Below are 20,855 nucleotides of genomic sequence, written 5' to 3'. Positions count from 1 at the left end.
CCAGCTTCCTAATGACTGCCCTCTGATGCTTGGGCTGGGGGTTAAATATGGAAGCTCACAGCATATGTGTCATTGTCGGTATTTTTAGGATGAGCACGTGACCAGCAGACAGGACAACATTAGCCAGACCACAGTGGAAATCTGGAAACGGCTTTTCACAAATGGAGTGGCCTGGGTTCTAGTGCAATCCATGTAGAGATTCCCCTAGCTGGTCACACATGGGGCAGAGTCGTTCTGATCAGTTCTCATCTACATATTTTTTTTTCCTCCTCCGAGTTCAATCTTTAGCATCATCTTGCATTTATGTAACAGGCCACTCCACAGTGTTTTACGTGGTGCAGGTACCCGACACGTGTCGCAATAACATCCATGACAAAACATCGACTTTCATGTTGTTTAACATTGTTGTATTTTTGTATGAATCAAGCATGAGTCGAGCTGTCCAGCCCCTCTGATACATTGTATGATTTGTAAGGATAAATTAATGTTTCTTTTGTTAGGAAGACCCTGCAGCAAACCGTAATAATTTTATCGAGCCTTTGAATTTGTGAAGAGAATTTTTCACCACTGTTACAGGTAATCCAGGTGATTAGAGCAAGGTTGATTATGAAATCTTTGTGAAAGTGCCTCAGATTGCTGTATTGAAATGTATCATGTTACAATTAATTGAAGAGAAAATACTGTATATCACAGCTTGTTGAAGGTTGTTTGTTTGCTTTGCCCACAGTCACTGTCCTTGTGTTCACATGAGCAGCATAAGCCCCTCCCCTTATTTGATCTTTGTCAATAAAGAAGGATACGTCATTGTCGATGAATTTCATAACTTTATCTTATTCTGCTGGGTGGAATCTGGAAGTTTCCTACGGAGATCCTGTGGTGTGTGAGGTTTTCATCCTGGAGGTTTTCTGCTCTGATCTGTTGGTTGTACAGCCGCCTGTGAGTCTTCAAGAGCCATTCGTGCCACCTGGTGAATTGGTTACTTCCCCTTGAACAGCCTGGCTTTGAAGTCTGCCGGGAGCATAGAGAAGAATGGCTCACAGGCTGCGTTTATCGCCGATTAGCCACCCGCTGGGACCCCACCACATGTAACCAGACACACTGTTGTCCCAAGAAACAGCAGCAGAAATTGTCTTTCTTTTCAAATCTTTACCGTTTTTGAGCCCTTAACTTCTCTTGTGAGAGTTTTAAAGCATCACAAGAGAACATGCACGTGACCTTCCCCTTTAGATTCTGCTCCCCCAGACATTTTGTAAATTGGTCCTCTGTGCTTCTCAAAAGCACAGAGTCTGTGCTCCACACCTGACCAGGTCCCCTGAGACGCTGTGGTTGAGGAAGGCAACAAGGTGCAGCCAAGGGTGCTTTTTTAAACAAGGGTTGAACATAGTTGGGCTCACTTTGTGCAGGGTGCTTGTGGCTGTGGATTCTCATTCTCCAGTCCTCCTCTCGCACCCAGGAACATTTAATTAAAGCCTTTTCTTCCGCCATTGGGTGGAGTAGCACTTAATGCAAGGTGGTGGCAGCAGGCAGCTCTGTTTCTAATACCGGGGGGGGGGGGTGATGGCAGCGTGTAGCTGTGGAAGGTCTACCCCTGGGGGAGGAGTTGTGCAACACTCCTTATATGGAGGGAGGCCGGTCACATAGAGTCAGTATCCCAGCTATAGAGGTGAAATTGAGAACTTCGAACTGTAGAAGAGACAGCTGAGAGAGAGAGAGAGAGAGAGAGAGAGAGAGAGAGAGAGAGAGGAGTGGGAGGAAGCGAGATCGGTCGGCCCGACAGAAACCCGCGCACGCACCCAGGAGGGAAAGCACATGGTGTGAGAATGCCTACCAGCTTCACGGTGGTTCCGGTGGAGGGTGGCAGGCAGGCTGCTCAGGACAATGATGACTATATTGTACTGGATGAAGAGAAGGATGCGGTGGACCTCTCCCCAAGACCCCTGTCAGGTGAGACGGATTCTGAATGAAATGCTCCTCACTGCTGTCACACTCTCGCTGTGAAGCGAGCCCTTTGTGGATTGCAGTTCTTGTTTACCAAGCTGCATCTTTCTGTGTGTGACCATGGGCCTCTTTTCAGTAAATTGGGGATGTTTCACTTTCACAATGTATCACTTTCAGTATACATGTTTTTGTTTTTCTTGGTCGAAGGGGTCTGTCTTGCCTCTGGTGTCTGAGTACTCTGGTTCACTGCCCTTACCCCAGCATCTGTTTAGTGGTGTCCTTCTGCCTCTTTACATCTCTGCTTCATACTGTAGGGACACTTCTCAAGTTTTCCCGATGCGATCCAGTGAACTTCTTGCTAGGGATTTGTGGATAACAGCTTCATGCTCTTCTCACTGCAGGGACGTACACGTTTTATTCTAAATGCCTTTTCTGCATAGTGGGGTCTGTTATTGAAGCCGTTACCCATCCGGTTAAGATGGGGGGGGGGGGGGAAACAGACAAAAAATCATAAGTTAGTGGTTTTAGCCACTATCTCATTGTTGCTGACTGACCAATACTCCCTTTGTTTTCCTGCTGTCTTCCAGGCCTCAGTCCATTCTTGCTTCCTCCTAATTTTCATGTTAGTCTGCAATTACTATTAAGCTCTGAAGTTTTACAGACTTTTGGGGGGGGTCGGTAATCTATCCAGCGGGTTGTTACATTAACGAGCTGCCAGGGTTCGCCCTTGCTAACGGAAGTCACCTGCCCGTTGATCTTATCGACCGGCTCACTTGTTTACCTCGCCAACAGAGCTGGCTGGGCTTAACCTTCACCTCTGCCTCCCCCCCCTGGTGTCCTTGGCACATCTGAAAGTGATGGGATAGTGCATTTTCAGAGTGTATGAAAGAATAATGTGGCGTGGAATCCGACATCTGCGTCAGATTATGGCTCAGTAGAATCCCATCAAACTGGCACGGACGGTGGCCGTAAATTCTTTCAGATGTATCCTGCGGTTGGCTCCCACTGTAGGGTTCACATAAGCCAGCCGGTTCAGAAATTAAAAAGAAAAAATCCTCTCAAAACTGGGACCTGAAAATGAAAACATTTCAGCTCCCTACTACAGTATAAGTCACAGTTACATTTTGGGTGGGACTAGATTGTGGTCACGTCCTGGAATAGGAGTAATTGCACCCGCTTCGCATCTGCTAGCTCGTGTGATGCGGATTTCAGCGTTCATCCTACATTTGAGAGAAATCCTCAAATCCTGCCCCCAAACTGTTTTTACTTGCCGTTCATTACTAACCTTAGTTATTCAACTGCATTTCTTTGTGAGAGTTCCTGGTTTTTTTTTGTTTTTTTTTTTTTTTTTTTTTAACCTTTGGGTGAAATGTAGCTTTTTTGCCAGCAGAAACACAATTGGAATTTGTTTTTCATTGGTGTAGGTTTTCCTATATTAGTATTTCCTGTTTGATGTTCCAGGTTGGACATCAGGGTTTTACTTATTGAGCAGGAAGCACTTGAAACGGGCAAAATGAAGAAGCAATTAGAAAAATAAACACTAAGAAAATCAAGTCTGTTTTTCGTCCAGGTATTAATTCCTGCCTTGTGGTACGTGAGATGCCTATGAAACTCATTAATTAATTGTTAATGGGGATCATATCATGGTCTCTACAGGTGGCAACAGCAGCCTGAGAGACAACAATACAAGGATTACCTTCTGTGAGATCTAGGTGGGGTGGGATGGGAGGATGGAACCAGGACTTTCTCTGGGCATGGAGGTATTTGACAGAAATTGTAAATAGAAATGAAAACAAAAGGCAGCTGTTTCAGCGTCAGCATAAAGGAAAACGCTCAGGAAAATGGATTTGACTTTGGGTCAAGGAAACAGCTCTACCAGGGGTATGGAATTGGACATCAGGGTCTGTCTGCATGTTCTGGGTTGAGAGGAAAACAGATCCCAACTCTTTTATGAGTGGCAGTAAAACACAGGTGAAGGTGAATGAATTTGCTCATCACTGGGATGTATACACCTCCTTCTTCCTGTCTTACGTTTTTATTGCTCCTATTGGCAGTATACAGTTTAGCTTCTCAAACCCCCATGTCGTTATGACCTAATAATAGTTTGTTCTCAAAAAACAGTACTTTTCCGGAGGCAGTATGTGGTTCTGTATTTGTGATTGGAAGGTTGCCGGTTCAAATCCCATGATGGGCAGGGTGACCTCATCGTTCTGCCCTTGAGCAAGGCCCTTAACCCCCAGTTGCTCCAGGGACTGTCTGACCCTGTTTGCTTGTATTTCACTTTGGTTAAAAAAAAAAAAAATCTGCTAAATTAAAAAAAACTCATAAAACTATTTTTTTTTCTCAGTTTCTCAGAAATCTGCTTTATTGTGCACACTGTGTTCAGCACGCCTGCCTGTTAAGTTCTTGGCTTGCAGAGTTCATTGGGTTCAAATTGACTGCAGTCTGTAGGATCACTTTTGGACTCTGCGATCTTTCATTATAAGGTACATTCTTGAGGACTGTGTGTACTTTTTGGTTGTAAAGTATGTATTTGTGCGTGTGTGTCTCGGTCAAGGGATGATTCTTAGCCTCAAACTGGTTGTGTCTGCTAGTTCAATCTTATTCACAGGGAAGTCATGAATAGAAAGTGAACAGAAGCAGTCTGTATTCAGCCTCTTTGTGTTACAGTGCATGTATAGTACAGTGCTGGAGATTTTGGGTTCCGTTTTGTTTAAGCAGAAAGGCAAAGTAGTCTCATACCTCCAGGGATAGTGGTTTGAATCCAGCCTCCACACTGTATTTGGTGTTGACATGTTCTCCCTATGTTGCTCAGGTTTCTTTTGAGTAACCTAGTGTCCTCCTGCAGCCCAAAGACCTACAATTAGGCTAACTATTGTCAATTGCCCATTGCAGGTGTCCTATAATAGACTGGCTTCTCATTTAGGGCGTACCCCTGCCATGTGTATTACGCCACCTGGGATAGGTTCCAGGCCCACCTGAGACCTTGACGGGGATAAGCCGTGGAAGATTGATGAATGAATGTTACAGCAGATATGAGTTGTTCTGAAATGATTGATATTCTTTGTGTTATTTGACAGCACGCTAAAGGTTATGCATGACTTCATGGTTTGAAGATTCACCTTGATGATGAATGACCTCTCTGTAGCAATGTGTTAGTTCTCATTGTTCTGTCTAACTTAAGATGAAACCCCACAATGTCATATTGATCATTGTAATAGTTTTTGAGTTGGACTTAATGACTTCTGGTTGATTGGAGAATTTCAGGCTATCTGGAGGGAATTATCTGTTTAAACAAACTTTTAACTTCCATTATGTTTAAAAGTAATAGTTTTTCTGTTATTCTATTTTGATAACTTATCAAAATCTCAAAAATGTATATGATCAAAAAATTTACATTTTGCAAAATTAAAACTATATATATATATATATATAGTGTGTGTATATATATATATATATATAATATATAATTATATAATTATATATACATAATTAAAGCTATATCTGTAGATGGGAAGAGTCTTGTCAGGGAATTTTATAAACATTGTTATGAAAACAATTGTTTCCTGTAATATGATTTCAGTTGCTATTTTACTTTATTTATACGTTGATTCAAAATTAGCATTTTAAGTTAAGACTTAATTGTCCTACTGGATGAGAGCTGATAACTGAGGACCATGAGGCCTTTCATGATAATAGTCAAGTAACAGTTTCTAATGTTCTTGCTTTTGTTGGCATAGATGAGTCATTGGCCTCCAGACTGAGTGGACTTTGTAACCCGTTAGCATAGCATTTGTTGCCAAGCAGAATCGGTTGATATGAAGTGACACCAAGTATGGCGTTCCATCCACTGTCAAGTATGAAGAATCGGTGTACACTGGTGTGGGTATTTCCCCTTTTCAACATTCTTTTTTTCTCACAGTGAACAGTGCTCTTCACAACCTCAATCACAGCAATAAATTTGACTTTTGTTTCTTGCTAACCAATTGATTGAATGTATTAAACTAATAGTATTACGTAACCAGGCGACTGACTGGAAAAAAAAATAAAAAATACTGGCTTGCACTTGATGTTTGAACTGTTTTCAGTTTGGGTTTTAATAATAGACTTTCAAGGTTTAAAAAGGCACGTGGTGTCTTAGTAGAATTACATTTATATTGCATTATTCATTTACATTTTTACGTAGTTAGCAGATGCTTTTGTCTAAACAACATGCATGTGAGGTAAATAGTACATTGCAAACACACATGCTGACAAGGAGTCAACAAGGCATCAGTGCAGTTGGGCTGAGCTTCCAATGAATGCACCCTACAGAGGAGGTGACGCTGCCTGATTGGCTAAAAAAGTCAGAATTCTGAGGTTAGTGTATTTTTTTTTTCTTCTATAAAAAGGCCATATTACTCAGATTTCCCCTTGTATACAGCCTTGTATGTTTTATAACATTGTTTTTTCATCCCTATACTTGAGAGGTCCCCAAATATTTCCCTGTGGGCCAGATTCCATCAGCAAAACAATGTCAAGGTCCCCTGGTAAAATGTTCCAAGCGGGTTGTGGGGGATCGATCATGCAGTCCGGATCATATTGTCTGAGATCCCCAGTCATACACTCTGCCCAGGTCCTCTCAGCTTTAAAGATGCATGCAGACAAATTTTTAATGACACAGGTACTGTAAAGGTTCTTTTAAAACTGCTAGCCAGTAATGGGGAAAAAAAAACTACCTTACCTACAAATTTTCCAAGTCAAAAAAGCCTTAACATGCAAGTCAGCTTCCAAATTATCCCCTAGTTCACTCCTGACAGACAGAGATACAGAGTGTGATTTTCTGGCTGGGAGGAAACAGGAACTGCTTCAGTATGTTTGGGCCTTGCGGTTCTTCCTCCCTCCCCGTAAGTGTTCTTATCTTAGAGCTACAACAGTCACCTCGGCTCACCATGGCAACTTCCCATTTTAAACAGACAAATCTCTTAGAGCAGTGTTTCCCAACCCAGTCCTCGGGGAACCCCAGACAGTCCCACTTTTTTGCTCCCTCCCAGCTCCCAGCCAATCAGGAACACCAAATACCTGGTACAGGTGCTCTGGGAGCTGAGAGGAAGCAAAAACATGGACTGGCTGGGGTTCCCCGAGGACTGGGTTGGGAAACACTGTCTTAGAGTAAAGCCTGGGACTAGGTATTTCTTTATAGTCCATCCCACTTTACAGTTCATCCCGTTCGCTTATGCACTTGTCCCATCGATTTCCTCCTCCTGGTTTCACTCGTATCTGGTGAATCTTAACATTTCTGTTAAATGTTAAATTTGTTCAGTTGAGGAAGGTTAGAAAAGCCTCCATGTTGTTTTTGGAATTGGCTCATGGACTAGCATTCAGTGTTGAATCCAGCTGATTTTAAAAACTGCCCACTATGAATAACTTTTGAGTGGTATCGCAAACCTTTCTCTGATGCTGAAATTTTTAAATATTGCTATGTAGCACAGTATTTGCTGGAATTCACATGAAGACATTTCCCACTGAAAGTCTGGTAAATGAACCCAAATCTTGTTCCTGCTAAACAAACACCAGCCGCTAAGATAATTTAGCAATATTTTGTAATAGTCGAACTGCTGGAGAGTTCTACTTCTGATATTTTGTTTACAACAGATTTTTGCAAGTCATCACTGTATGTACATCTTTCTTCCTTTTTTTTTTTTAAATCTGTCTGCTAGCAGTCATTTCTGCATGCCTTGTTACTTTGAGGCAGGGTGTCAGGTTTGTACTTGGGGGTCCAATAGATTGTTTGTTTGAAAGTATCTGTCACTCATGTGCTGACTGTTGTTTTTTACTTTTACTGATGGAATAACTTATACAAGTAGAGTAAACCTCTATAGCAGAGGCAGTACAAATACCATGAACACTTCTTCTCCACTCGCTAAACCTGCTGTTCTTGGATTGCACAGGGCAAGTATCTAATTACTTTGTCCGAAACGGCTTCTTACAGAGTCAACAGGAATCAGCAAGCCTCACTGTCCTCATTGCACTCAACGAACTTCGGTCATTTACTCAGAAGCACAATTGCCTTCAATGGAAATTAACCAAAACTAAATTAGCAACACTGTAGTGGGAGTCGCCACTTTACATTATTACAGTTGGTACATGTGGAAACGACACATTGCTCTTTCTTTGCAAACAGCATTTTCTTTTCGGCTTTCTATTTTACTTTTGATTAAATTAATCAATTAAAGCAATTCATTTTATGCACAAAATGCAAAATTGTGATGAGGTGACAACTGTCAAATATTACAGGGGGAAAATGTCACTTACTGCCAACAGTAATAGTAAAGCGGAACCTCATGCCTTTTTGACAGAAGGAACTGGGGAGTGTTTCTGACAGTCATGATGTTTTTGTTGTTTGCCCTTTCTGAACCTCCAGACCGTGCCATCAAGGATAGCAGAGGGCCTAATGTTGCGTCCTTTGAGGAAGCGGCTGTTTTCTGACCTCAGCTTTCTCCTGTTTATACTTGTGTGCCTCTGGTGGCATGTGGCTCCAGATAAGGACCCTGGCCGGATTCCTTCCACATCAACTGCTTGCTCGTTTTCTGAGTGGCTGTCTTTGCTGCAACTCCGTGTGGGAAGTAAACGCCAATGGCTTAATACTATGCTTATCTTGGCTTGATGCCTTTGCACCTCAATCCACTTGCCCACGTGCTAGTTTATTGAAGAAAGAAAAAATGTAGCAGTTGAAAAATTACCGGGTAGTGTTTTTTTTCCCCCAATATTGCAAAGAACACTTTTTTTTGAGATCAAAAGCAGATTCCTTCACATCACAATTTCTGCATATGGATCATCCCTGGCTGATTGGAATAGGGTGAGATAAACGCTGATGATCTCTGCACTGTAATACTTACAGATGTTCTGCAGAGAAGAAAGTCTGTCTGTCTATATACATTACCCCCTGTTTTCTGACTTTCACAAAGAAAGAGAGAGAAGAAGAGGAAGTTGAAGAACCTTAGTAGAAATCACATCGAAAGATACAAACTTTTCAGTTCCTCACTTAGCTGCTGCTGAATCTCCCACGTTTTATAGTGATGTTCCTGTTAGATAAGTAGGTTTACACTGCTAAACAATGCTGCAGGCCCCCCATCTCCCGAAAACCGTTTGTGTGTACCTCCAGGGGTCCTTTAAGAATAGGAGGCCTACTTTCATTGGCTTCATTGGTTTCTGTGGCTTGACATTCTCGCAGTCCTTGTCAGTGTGCTATTTTCTCAAAAGAAAACAAGTGGCCATCAAATGTCGAGCCAGGCAAAACATGCCATCCTGTTGAGAGTATTCCCCCTCAGCAAGACGGTTCACAAACGTGTTGCAGATTGATGAGTACCCCATTTACACGTGTGATGACATTGGAATTCCCGTTCATCTTGTCAGATTCCAGTTTCATTTCTTTTCTTTTTTTCTGGTCCTCCTTGTTCAAACATTTCAAATCTCACTCCTGATTGCTGTGCTGAATCCATCAGTACCTTGCATTTACTTTTAAAATTTTCTTTATTTTTGGTTCAATACGATGTTCGAATGTGTTCGAAGGGCACTTTGCATGGTGGGAGGAGTATGGCTCCGAGGGTTAGGCCTCTGTACCTGTGATCAGAGAGTTGCCAGTTCCAGTCTCATCCTCGGGAGAATAGTCACATCTCTGTCCCCTTCCTCCCCAGTTCTGTTTTAGATGTTTGAACAATGAAAGAGAGAGGTTAAATAGAAATGTGACAGATAAATGGCTGACCCTCCCCTCAAACCCCAAACTTCATTCGTTCTTTTTTGTTTTTTTTTGAAGACTCATGGGAAAGCGGTACGTTTCCCTTAATGCATCATGACCAACAGATGTACAGCTTTGATGAATTTGGCGTGAAATGTTTAATTTCACTCAGCTATATGATTATTCAGTATTGCCTGAACACTTTAGCAATTTGGTTTTTTCAAAATGCAATGCTTCCAACAGATTTTAGGGATGAGAGAAACACGTTTATATGGAGAAGCTTGTTCGATTTTTCCCTCATACGTCTCATTATTTTTGGTGAGTTTCCAGTGCATGTGGCAGGAGACGGCATAAGGACCCAGGGTGGGGCTTGGGTACCATCACATGTTGCCATAGTGATTGATAACCAGTCCTTGCCTACAGGTGTCTCTGTTAATGAATCTCAGCTGGCTTTCTTTGAGCTCTGTTTCTTGCTATTTAGGGTTATTTAGAGGGTAAACTTGGGTGGATAAGGAAGGGGAGGCGGGTGGATGAGAGATGGGGAATGTGAGGATGCCTGAGCCTTCAGGGGGTTGAAGACATGTTGGGCCGCCTTTGGTTCATTCAGCCCCTCCTCATATGCAGCAGCCACATAACCCTGGCACAATAGGTCAACGCCCTTATGCCCCTAAACATAACATAATACTTCCTTCAAAAATGACCCTGAGTAAAGCATAAGTGGAGCACAAGTATTCATTCAATTCATTTAATTTTATTTCAATTCAATTCATTTCAATTCAATTTTTATATAGCGCTTTTCACAAGTCACCCCAAGGCGCTTTACATGGGTGTTTTGTGATACATTACAACATTATTAAGAGAGAATACAAAAACATGGAAATGATATAAAAAAAAAATGAAAGAAAGAAAGCCAGAAGAAATGGAAGAGAGGGGGAGGATATGTCTTTATGTGGTCCGATGCAAGGTCTCCGATTCCTCCAAGTCACCGGACCACCATGACCCACCGTTGTTACGCAAGTGTCAAGAACTGGACAATCTGAAAAGCAAGGAGGCCCCCATCCCAAGGTGATTGTACATCAATCAGAAATACATAATCTAAAATGGCAGCGAGTTGAAATACTGGCATGTAATGGAGAGGTTTTGTATACATGTTCTCTGATGTATGAGGTTCTTTAAAAATGGTTTAATACACTATGTAAACAGGTTCTGTGGAGGCCCACTGTTGATGTGGTGTTTACGCCCATCTGCTCTTTGGCTTATTTCAGAAACATCGGAATGCTTGTGAGCTCACTGCAGTTAAACAAAGTTCAGTGCAGACAGCCTGGATTCCTGACATCGTTGCCCCTGGTATTAGATGAACTTCATTCTGAAGCATAAAAGGGTATTTTGCTGTAGTGAGTTCCTGAGAAAGGTTTTCAATCAAACTGTCGTGAGAGTCTTCAGTTGGGACACCAAAGAGAACCATGTGACACAGGAAGTGGTGGAAGGATAGGGACTTTTTTTCAGGATACAGGAGGGAGTGGGATGTAATGAAACACAGCTGTTTCAAGGTCAGTTCAAGGGCAACACGGCAAAATAAAACAGGTGTCTAGTCATGGGAAGGGCTACAGATGTGTATGCAGCAGTCGAGTTGTAAAAATATTTCATGGGCCATTGTAGTAAAATACAATTTGCTGGGGGGGTGGGGTGGATGATCACACAGTTCAGATGAAATAGTTTCAGACAGGAGTTTGCCAGTTGAGTACCCCTGATGTAGACCTAGTTGGTAGATATGTCATTACATCAGTGTTTCCCAGTTCGGTCCTCAGGGACCCACAGACAGTCCACGTTTTTTAAGACGGAGGAAAAATCTGGCAGGGAGCTCGGAGGGAGCAAAAGCATGAAAACATGGACTGATTTTAGGTCCCCAAGGGCCAGATTGGGAAACACTGCTGCACATGATTGAAATTACACAAAATAATTAAGGAGGATATGAGGATGATGGTGTATATTTTCAAAGGGGATGGTTTTTGTAATTTTTTTGCCAATGGGGATAGTATCCACGTGCATCCTATGACAACTTGAGCCCATGTTCCAACTCCTTATACTTGTATGGGTTGCGGGGACCAAATTACGTATAACTGGTAATGCAGAATTAAATATGCATGTTACCTGATTTTTCTGATGGATGTCTGTGAGCTGTAGGTTTTATCACGTTACAGTCTAGGTATCAGAACTGAAGAACTGATTCTTATCATGGCTTCTGCCAGCTGACATATTACATTTGCTCTTAAAGAAAGCCCTGCGTGACCTTTTCTGCTTCGTTCCATAATATATCCTTTGGATTCGCATAAGAAGGGTGTTGGCTTCTAGCTCGCAGCTTTATTGAACTTCAGGGGGAAATTTTGATGTCCTGCAGCATTAGAAAAATATGTAACATATGTCGCAGCCCAATGCCCCGCCTCCCCCAAGAAAACTACAATTAACTTGAAAAACAGCTGATGTTTATAAGACGGGCAGGAGATAATGGTGCAGTAGAAAGCTACCTTGTAGGCATCCAAGGTGCCTAATTTAGGGCAACTGTACTGTGATGAGTCAGAGAGATGAATGTTTTACAAATGCTTCAGCCACCAGCCCTGCGTAACTCCCAGCTGAATGATGCCACAGCAGCCATTCTGCGTCAGTACGTTCTACACACAATAGCTAAGGTGCTGAAGCAGCAGGAGAGAATTCATCAGTTGGACATAGGGGATGATTTGGAAGCCAGATTTTAAATGGCCACAGTGGGCAACTTTAGCCAGGACATCAGGGTACACCCCATACTGTTTCAAAACATGGGTCTGTGTCCCATGACCTGGGTGGGGTTAGGAAACATGGGGACACCACTGAGCATCAGTATCCACAAAGGAACATCAGAATCACTCAGTCATGAATCTCATGGACATGAATTTGTGGATGAAGGTGCAGGTACCTCTGCTGGGAGCTGGAAGGGTTGAAAGGGTTGTTCGATGTTGCAGGTTCAATGGTAAAAAAACAAAACAAATGGTAAAAATTCCGCGGCTTTTGTTTCCTATGTATTTATGGCACACTCAAAGACATGCATTGTATCAGAACAACAATATCTGCTGCTGATAATAATAATAATAATAATAACGATAATAATAGCAACAACAACAATGTTGTATTATAAGATATCTTAAGTGACCCATGTCCCTTGAAAGAGCACTTTGTTCTCATTACACATAACACCAGTTGTGTTTGTATTACGGGGCTAAATCTGCAACTTAATAACGACGGCTGCAGGGAAAGCTGCTCTCACTCAAGGTGAAAGAAGATCTCACTTTTGTATTTAGAGGATTTATTTTGATGTGATGAACATACCAAAAAAATCACTGACAGGAGGAGAGACGATACCTTAGAGTGCCATGCCGATGTTTCCCAGAATTATTCCTTTGAAAGTAGCATTAATGATACTTAATCTGCAGCTAGAAAGTAACATAAAAGAGAATACGAGAAGTGGAAATCTTATTGGCTGCTAAAAATAGACTGCAATTATTAATAGGTGGATAAAGGCCATCTAGATACAATGGCTGTGTGTGTGTGGTTATATATCTATATCCAGATGTTGCCACAATGTGATTAAAACCTGTTGTTTTGATGTAGTGGGGACCATTTTTTCAGTCCCCACAAGGGGGAATTGAATTTTATGAACATCTGTGACTGCAATAAAAAAACTAAAAATTTCAGAAGTCTTGTATCTTGCTTGGTTACTTACGGTTAAGGGCTGGGTCAGGGTTAGGGTTGTCATTTTTGGGATTAGGGTTATGCCCATAGAAATGAATGGACATCCCCAGAAAGATATGGATACAAACGTGTGTGTTTGTGTTGATATGTGTATATATCAGTGTGTGGGACCGTCCAGTGCTTACAATCACATTTGTGGCAACCTGCCTGCTGCCCTGGGGAATCTTCTCCTCCTCTTCCTCCTCTGGCTCCACACCTCTCTGTTGTACAATCCATAGTTGTATTTACATGGGGTGTGGTAAAACACAGTAGGCCTGCTGCACCCAAACAGAGGAGCGGTCCCACTTCCTGGCAATCACCCCCCGCCTATGGGCATCGACAGCTGAACAGATGCATCATCCGTAATGGGACACTACATCGGCGCAGTTCACAGAATAAAACAAGTCTTTGTCTGGGCTGAAGTATTCATAATCAAACCTGCATCTGTCAGCCAGTCCACAGCATCCTCTATAAAAAAGGGATCCAGCTAATCGAGTAATAAGATTAGGGGGGCTATTGGCAGCTAGGTGAGCTGGGCTTTGCTCGTTGAGGACTGGGTTCCTCCCGAGACATGTGACGATAATACTTGAAACCTGAAACTTGAAACTTGAGCGACGAGGTGGGTGAGGTCACGGCTTGCCTTCATCCATGTATGACAGCTTACAGTCAGACGGGGAACGCAGACGATGCTGAGGATTTAAAAGCGTGAAGAATCCAGCCGTTTCCAGCTCTCGATTGTTTTTGTTCGCCAGTGCAATTGGATGACTGTTTAGGGCAGGGATTACGGGATAGGCGCGGCTGATGAGCGAATCCGGAGAGCCCTGAGAGAGCAAATCCGGAGAGCTCACACCGCGCAGAGTACCTGCGTTGCATCTGTGGCTCTGGGCCCTCCTCTTCCTCCTGCCCCACCTCCCCGTGCCCTCGATCAGGGATCAGGAGCTCAGGGGCTGATGCGACTCTGTCGACTCGCTCAGTGTCGTGGGAGCAGACCCCAGGATCAGAGGCGGGAGCAGACGCCGAGCCGGCCCAAGACTGTGCAGAGCCAGGCGCCATGGATCATGGGCAGGGCTCACGCCGAAGGGGTGAGTGGTACCTCCAGTGACCCACTTATCTTCCTTCATCCGACCACCCCGACATCACCTTCACCACCATTCTCATCAGGCCACGGAACCCCACCTGGCCCCACATGCCTCATGAAGGCTTCATTCTCCTCTTGGATGACCTCTGCGGACCCAGACGGGTCGTGGTCCTTTTTGGGGGAGTCATAAGGAGCACAAGCTGCCTGGCATTTTGTCATCGTCACACTCAGCCAGTACTCGGCACAGGTGCGGTCGTCAGCATGCACACCTGCTTTAGTTGCTTAGTGGTCACAAGTATCATAAATGTTCATTTATTGCTTTTGAACGGCGATCCCTAACCTCTTACCCAAACTCTCACCCGTGCAATCACAGCTTTTTCCATCCATGCCGTTTTCAATTTATTTTTTCCCCCCAAAATATATTATGCTTATGGTATGTAAAAGGAGTTTAATTCAGCTCCCTTAGTAGATTTAGAGATTGACATTGGAGCTGAGGGATACTTGCCTCGTGCCTACCGTTGTCTGACCTGTGGGTGGGGTTAGCTGCATGCCCCCAATTTGTTTAGGTGATGTTAAGTCACCTGGTGGCTGGGGTCAAGTGTTGAGTGTCACTGGTTTGATTATTTTCTGATTTGTAATGCAAATACTACATTGCTGTTTCATGTACAGTAAGATATAAAGTTAGCTGTGATTGCCACGTGGCCTTGTGAAATAAAGGAAAATGGCATGTATAAGTGATACAACACGGTTACTAAATTTATATTTGGTCACACTGCATCTGGTGCCATGGGGTATTTCCTTTGCATGTGGCATATTGGGAGTTTCATTCCAATGCTTATTTCTGGAGACTCCTGGCCTTTTCTCCCTTTACCCCTGTATAAGGGTGGTTTTCTCCTGGGACAGGTGCTGCAGTTCTATGTGGTTTGTGCTTCAGCAGATCCCCTTAAGGAAATCTGAACTATTTCCTGCTATAGTTTTAGTCTATGCATCCATTTTGGTCTGGATATTACTGTATTATATTTATAATATAAGGTGTTCTCTTGACACACAGGATTGGGGCTAATGTTATTTCACTGTTTAGATCACCTTAATTCCAGCATGAAATTCTAATTAGTGGGTTTATAAATCTCAGTCCATTTGTTTGTCGTTGCCTTTATTATATATTGTGCTAGATATCTAGAGATTATTTACTTCTACCTCTTACATGTATACAGCAATTATTTTCACTTATATACAATATTCAGGCTTGAATTATTGATCTTGACTGTTATGTGGTCATGAGTTTTATTTTATAGGAGTTCCTGAAGTAGTTATTAAAAGAGCTTTGCAAAATTGTGTTGAATTTCCCTTGGGATTTATCAGTCTTCGAGTCAGTTACTTAGTGTTTATGAATTATGAAATGCTCATCTTGATGATATGCGGAGGCCTTGCAGTCTAAAACTGGGCCTTAGAAAAAAATCAACGTTTTATTGATATTCCTACATCTGGTCGTGTATGATAACTTTTTTCAAGAAAAGGTAATCTGCAGGAGTCACATCAGCAATTCCACGGTTTAAGGCGCTTTTCATGATAGGCTCACAAAAACAATTATTTTTCCGTTTTAAATCATGGGTGGAACGATCAGGCTTTGTTCATAAAACTACTCCCTTAATGACATTCATGCAAAGCTTTGTGCTGCCCTGTGTTTGGTGGTTATAAACCAGCCATGTTTTCCTTACTGAAACTGAGGTGTGAAAGGGCCCTCTTGTTCTGAGAAAAATATAAATATTTTAAGCATTACAATGCAAAACCTAACTGTCAGGAATGTGACCGATCATCACAGGTATTAAATAATGAAGACACTTATTATTTATTTATTATTTTATAAATAGCCCTGAAAAACAAAAACAAGGCAGAATTATGAGCCGTGATCCATGGTAGACTGTAGTCTTTGCATGCATGGAAGTGTTCATTGACTCTGGTGAGATGCTATTCAAGTGAGGTATGAATGTCGAGTCATAAGTATGTAATTTATTGCAGGATTAAATGTTGAATTACTGATGGATGCTTGATACCAAAAGGATTATTCATCTTGTGTGGAAGGTTAAATTTAAGTGACACAGAAGGAATGAATGGGGCGTTTTTGAAAAAACAAGGGGGGACAGCTTTAACAAGGGTCTTTATTCTGGCTTCTTACGAGCCTTACTGGGGACATGCCACTGGCTTCAAGTTCTGTATGTCTTTTGGGGGACAGGAGGAGATGGATTTTGGCACAAGCGTGGGTGGGAGAATGGAGCAAGAGCTGAAACGGGCTCTGGGTGATGGAAGGAGGCCTTGTGTGGACCTGGGAGTATGGGGGTGACGGGAAAGGAATACTATGAAGCAATGCCCTATACTTGTCGAGAGGGAGTCCGGCGAGTGAGCTGAGTGAGTGGGCTCCTCACCACATGACACCCAGCAACTCACCCCGCCTTACACTCAGACATAGTACATGGGCCGAATCACAGCAATTAACGTGCTCCGTTTGTGCAATGAGAAAATCCCAGTTATTAATCCCTCCATAATCCGATGCCCTTTTTTTTTAACCCATAACAGCACTGCTTTCCATCTGAATTTCTCAATGAAGATGTTTTGAAGTATGTCATGTCATACCATACTGTTATCATGTTGCTGTTATTGTTATTATGTCATATGTCAGATATACATACAGTATGTTCAGTGGTAGGACTGCAGGTGCTGTCAGAACATGTGCACCATGTTCCAACTTGAAGTGCTATTAGGGCAGAAATGTTATACTTGAGATTTTGTGTGTGTGTGTGTTGGTTATGTACATATTACATTGTGGGGACCAAATGTCTGGTTATTTTGATGTGGGGGATCATTTTTATAAACTCAATTTTATAAAAATCTGTAACTAATCAAAAAACTAAAAACGGCAGAAGTCTTGTATTTTGTTTGGTTACTTATGGTTATGGTTAAGGCTGGGAGGGGGTAAGATTGTCATTGTTGGGATTAGGGTTTTATCCACAGAAATGAACGGACGTCCCCACAGTGATATAAATACAAATGTGTGTCTGTCTTTCTGTCACCCTGGTGGGGGGGGGGGGGGGGGTTGTTCAGATGTGATCTCTGCTGACATCAGCCCTGGGCATCTTGCTCTTCACAGAGGAGCTCTGGGAATGCCACCTTCCTATCCCATGCCTGTGGGCTGTGTAGCCCCCCCCCCCCCCCCCCGTCACACACACACACACACACACACACCCCAGCACAAAGTGGCCCGCACCACTCTCCAGTCAATTTGGACCAAGGAAAGTCAACCCTCTTCTCAGGATCTTCATGCCTGAGGTGGATTTCTCATCAAACACGGCTCACAAAGGATATGAGCTGCCCATTGTCTGCACTGGGAACGTCGAACGGGGTTTGCTGGGCATGTGGGACGTTAATGGCTATCGTCCTGTAACTGGGTCATATTGCCCCCCTATTAAATTAAATTGCGTCTCATGGGGATTTGTCATACTGACTGCAGTTTTTTTCCTTGCCTGTTCTTTTGAATTTAAAAAGTTCCCTTGTTAGTACAGGGACCTTGGTATCCCACTGTCCCAGAGTCCGATTTCATTCCCACGTTCGTGTTTTCCATGCGGCTGTGAGCTCCCAAGATGTCACCTGGAAAACGGAGAATCCCAGAGGCGCCGGCAGCCGTGTCAGCACCACGTTCTGATGACAGGCGACAATTTTCAGTAACAATATTCTCATGCTGTGATGAATGACCCCCAAACCGTAATAAAATGGCTTTCAAAAAGTCTGAACTACTGGACTATGCAGATATCCTGAAACCGTTGTGGTTTCTAGCCACATGCTTTCAACATTTCTTCATTTCAGTTCATAAAACACTATGAGGAAAGCATACAATAAAAATCCACGTGATTATAACCAGCTGAACATCCTCCTCTGATTTACAATATCAGTTTTTCTTGTTTATCAATTCTCCAGCCCTGTGTAGAGTTTGCATGTTCTTCTGATTTTTGAGTAGCTTTCCTGTGGGTAACCAAGTTTCCATCCACACTAGAGAAAGACATGTGAAAGTGCGAGTGTGTCCTGTGAGGGTCTGCCATCCCATACCCCTGCCTTGTGCCCTGGTTTTACTGGGAGAGGCTGTAGGCTCTCCATAACCCTGTACTGGATAATCTTCACATGTGTATTGAATCACATTTTTATTAAAGGAATTTTTTTAATAAAAAAAAATTTGCAGGTCAGCCTCTTGATTCGGACTAGGAAACATGAGTAAACTGGTGGCAAAGTGGAATGAGCGTTAAGGGACCAAAACACATGAAAATTTTATGCTCGGCTTTTAAGGCAGATGCACGCTTCAGTGGAAGCCAGTGGAAATGCTTGTGGGGCTTTCCGGAAAAGTGCTACTGTACCGCATTGCAGATCCTGAAGATAGGTTTACCATGGTACGGACATTTCTAGAAATTTGCGTGAGTCGTCACAAATCACCTGTCATAGTGGCAGTTGGCCACTAGCACACCCAAACCCAAATACGCCAGTCCCCCCAGACGCCCTGTCCAGCCTTTCCAAAACCAGTGGCTTTGGCTGCTTGATTCACTGGGCGGGCTGGTATCCAAGCCATTCATTACCACGCAAGGCTCCCCAGTGGTAAAATTGGAAAGCAGGAGACGATGTGGATCACAAACTTAACTCCGCACCCTCATTCCAAGAGGATTTGCCCAGGGTTGGATTTGCTGTAATTATAGCCTCAGAATACAGGTAGTGTCTCTCAGCACACTACATTGTTCACTGACCGTGTCTTTTGTATGGTAGGGCTGTTTTTTTCCTGTGTGCTTGCTTGGATCATTTTGCTCTTTTGGTTCAGGTCATCTCTACACCCTCCCTGTTGTACAAGGACACATGGAATGGCTTTCAGTATGATTACTGTGCAGCTTAGGGTGGAAGCCTCTCACTAAGCCCTTACAGGGTTCATTTGACAACACATGGATAAAGTACAGATAAAAGCTCATGATGCCAGCGGTCGCCGAGGAAACCCCTCACATATAAGGCTCCACATGAGGCTACCCCATGAGATTTTCTAGGAATTCTGGGAAAACTGATCCTGACTTGAGCTGTGGAGTCTTATATGAACTGGGGTCTTGTTCCTCATTGTCCTCATTTTCATTTTCAAGTCAGGAGTGACTTCTGTTTGCTCAGCAGATGCTTTCATCCACAGTGTCATTTCGAGTCTGGTCTCATTATTGTTGATGATCATTAAGGATGTTGAAGGATTTTTGTGATGAACAGCCCATGCAAATTTGTTTTGTAGATCTGGTGTATTTTGTCTGGCTTCATTTTCCAGCTTCTTTGGCTTATAATTTAAAAGAATATAATAATTGAATAAAATTAAAAAAAGTAATTTTTTAAATACTTTTATACATAAGGTCTTTGATTTTCTAATTTTATTTTGTTGTTGCTAACAGGAGATGGCATTCCAAAAGAAAGCAGTCCATTCATCAACAACACAGACAATGACACAGGAACCCTCTACGATAGGAAGAACATGGCTCTCTTTGAGGTATGTTCCAGCACGTGAAGTATAAATTCATTCCACCATATTCCATGTTTTTCTGATGCCTCTGTTGCTCTACGATAGCATCAGCTTGTGTCTGTTTTTTGTCAAAATCTCGGATGCTGCCAAAATTTTTGTAAGATTGCGTAACGCCAAGGTGGGGAGAAATGAGTAGGAAAGGCTGCCGCCTTTTTCAAGAAGATAAAATGGGCATTGGGCCAGGGGTGGGGTTCAGGGTCTAGGTCCGTGTTCTAGGATCGAGAGCAAAACCAGAACCTGGTTGCATACCATCATAAATGAGATACATTGTGAATGTGTGGGCTTGTCACCAGACTTTACCCCACATTCCCCCTCCCCATCTTATGAGTTACTTTCAAATATATAGCCAATGGTTGCTGTTGCGAGAAATGTATCCTGTCTAAAGGTTGTACGTTAGGGGATTCTAACCACTGATCTGCAGGCAGTACTGGCCTGTGACCAATATTTCACCAGGCTCCAGAAGACTTGGGTATATGCGATTTTTCAGTGTATCTTTGTACACATTTGCCTGGTCGGCAAGTGTTATAGTATACTGCATAGTCCGGTACAAGAACGGGAAAAGTTTAGAAATCTCTGTTCTGGGTGAATACCCTGTACTGCCCTGATTCTAATTGATTGGCCACCTGGAGAACTATTTGTTGTGAGTAGGTTTGCTGTATGGTGTTGAGCAAGATACCAGCTATTCAATTCACCAATAAAATAGTGGGTTCAGCATTACATTACAATTTAAGTTGCCAACATCTGCAGTGTTGCTTATTCAGTGGATCAAAGACCTCACGGCC

At 42.8% G+C, this 20,855-nt stretch overlaps 1 protein-coding gene across 12 annotated transcripts in view; it reads left to right on the top strand.

Moving 5' to 3' along the window:
* The window catches only part of slc12a7b (solute carrier family 12 member 7b), a 53,163-nt gene that overhangs the window by 9,101 nt on the left and 23,207 nt on the right, over positions 1-20,855 (top strand). For 5 of the 12 annotated variants that reach the window (XM_072699485.1, XM_023804557.2, XM_023804554.2 and 2 more), the window contains exons 2-3: positions 14,392-14,499; positions 19,946-20,040. In XM_072699485.1, the coding sequence (XP_072555586.1) occupies positions 14,392-14,499; positions 19,946-20,040 (203 nt within the window). Of the gene's footprint in view, positions 1-1,709; positions 1,945-14,391; positions 14,500-14,578; positions 14,743-19,945; positions 20,041-20,855 lie in introns of those variants that run through there. The other 7 variants (XM_072699480.1, XM_023804556.2, XM_072699486.1 and 4 more) reach the window with 5 other exon arrangements.

This window comes from Paramormyrops kingsleyae, chromosome 15, assembly GCF_048594095.1.
Source record: "Paramormyrops kingsleyae isolate MSU_618 chromosome 15, PKINGS_0.4, whole genome shotgun sequence".
Taxonomy (NCBI): domain Eukaryota; kingdom Metazoa; phylum Chordata; class Actinopteri; order Osteoglossiformes; family Mormyridae; genus Paramormyrops; species Paramormyrops kingsleyae.
Note: the sequence above shows the minus strand (reverse complement) of the source record. Positions and strands in the feature narration are given on the sequence as shown.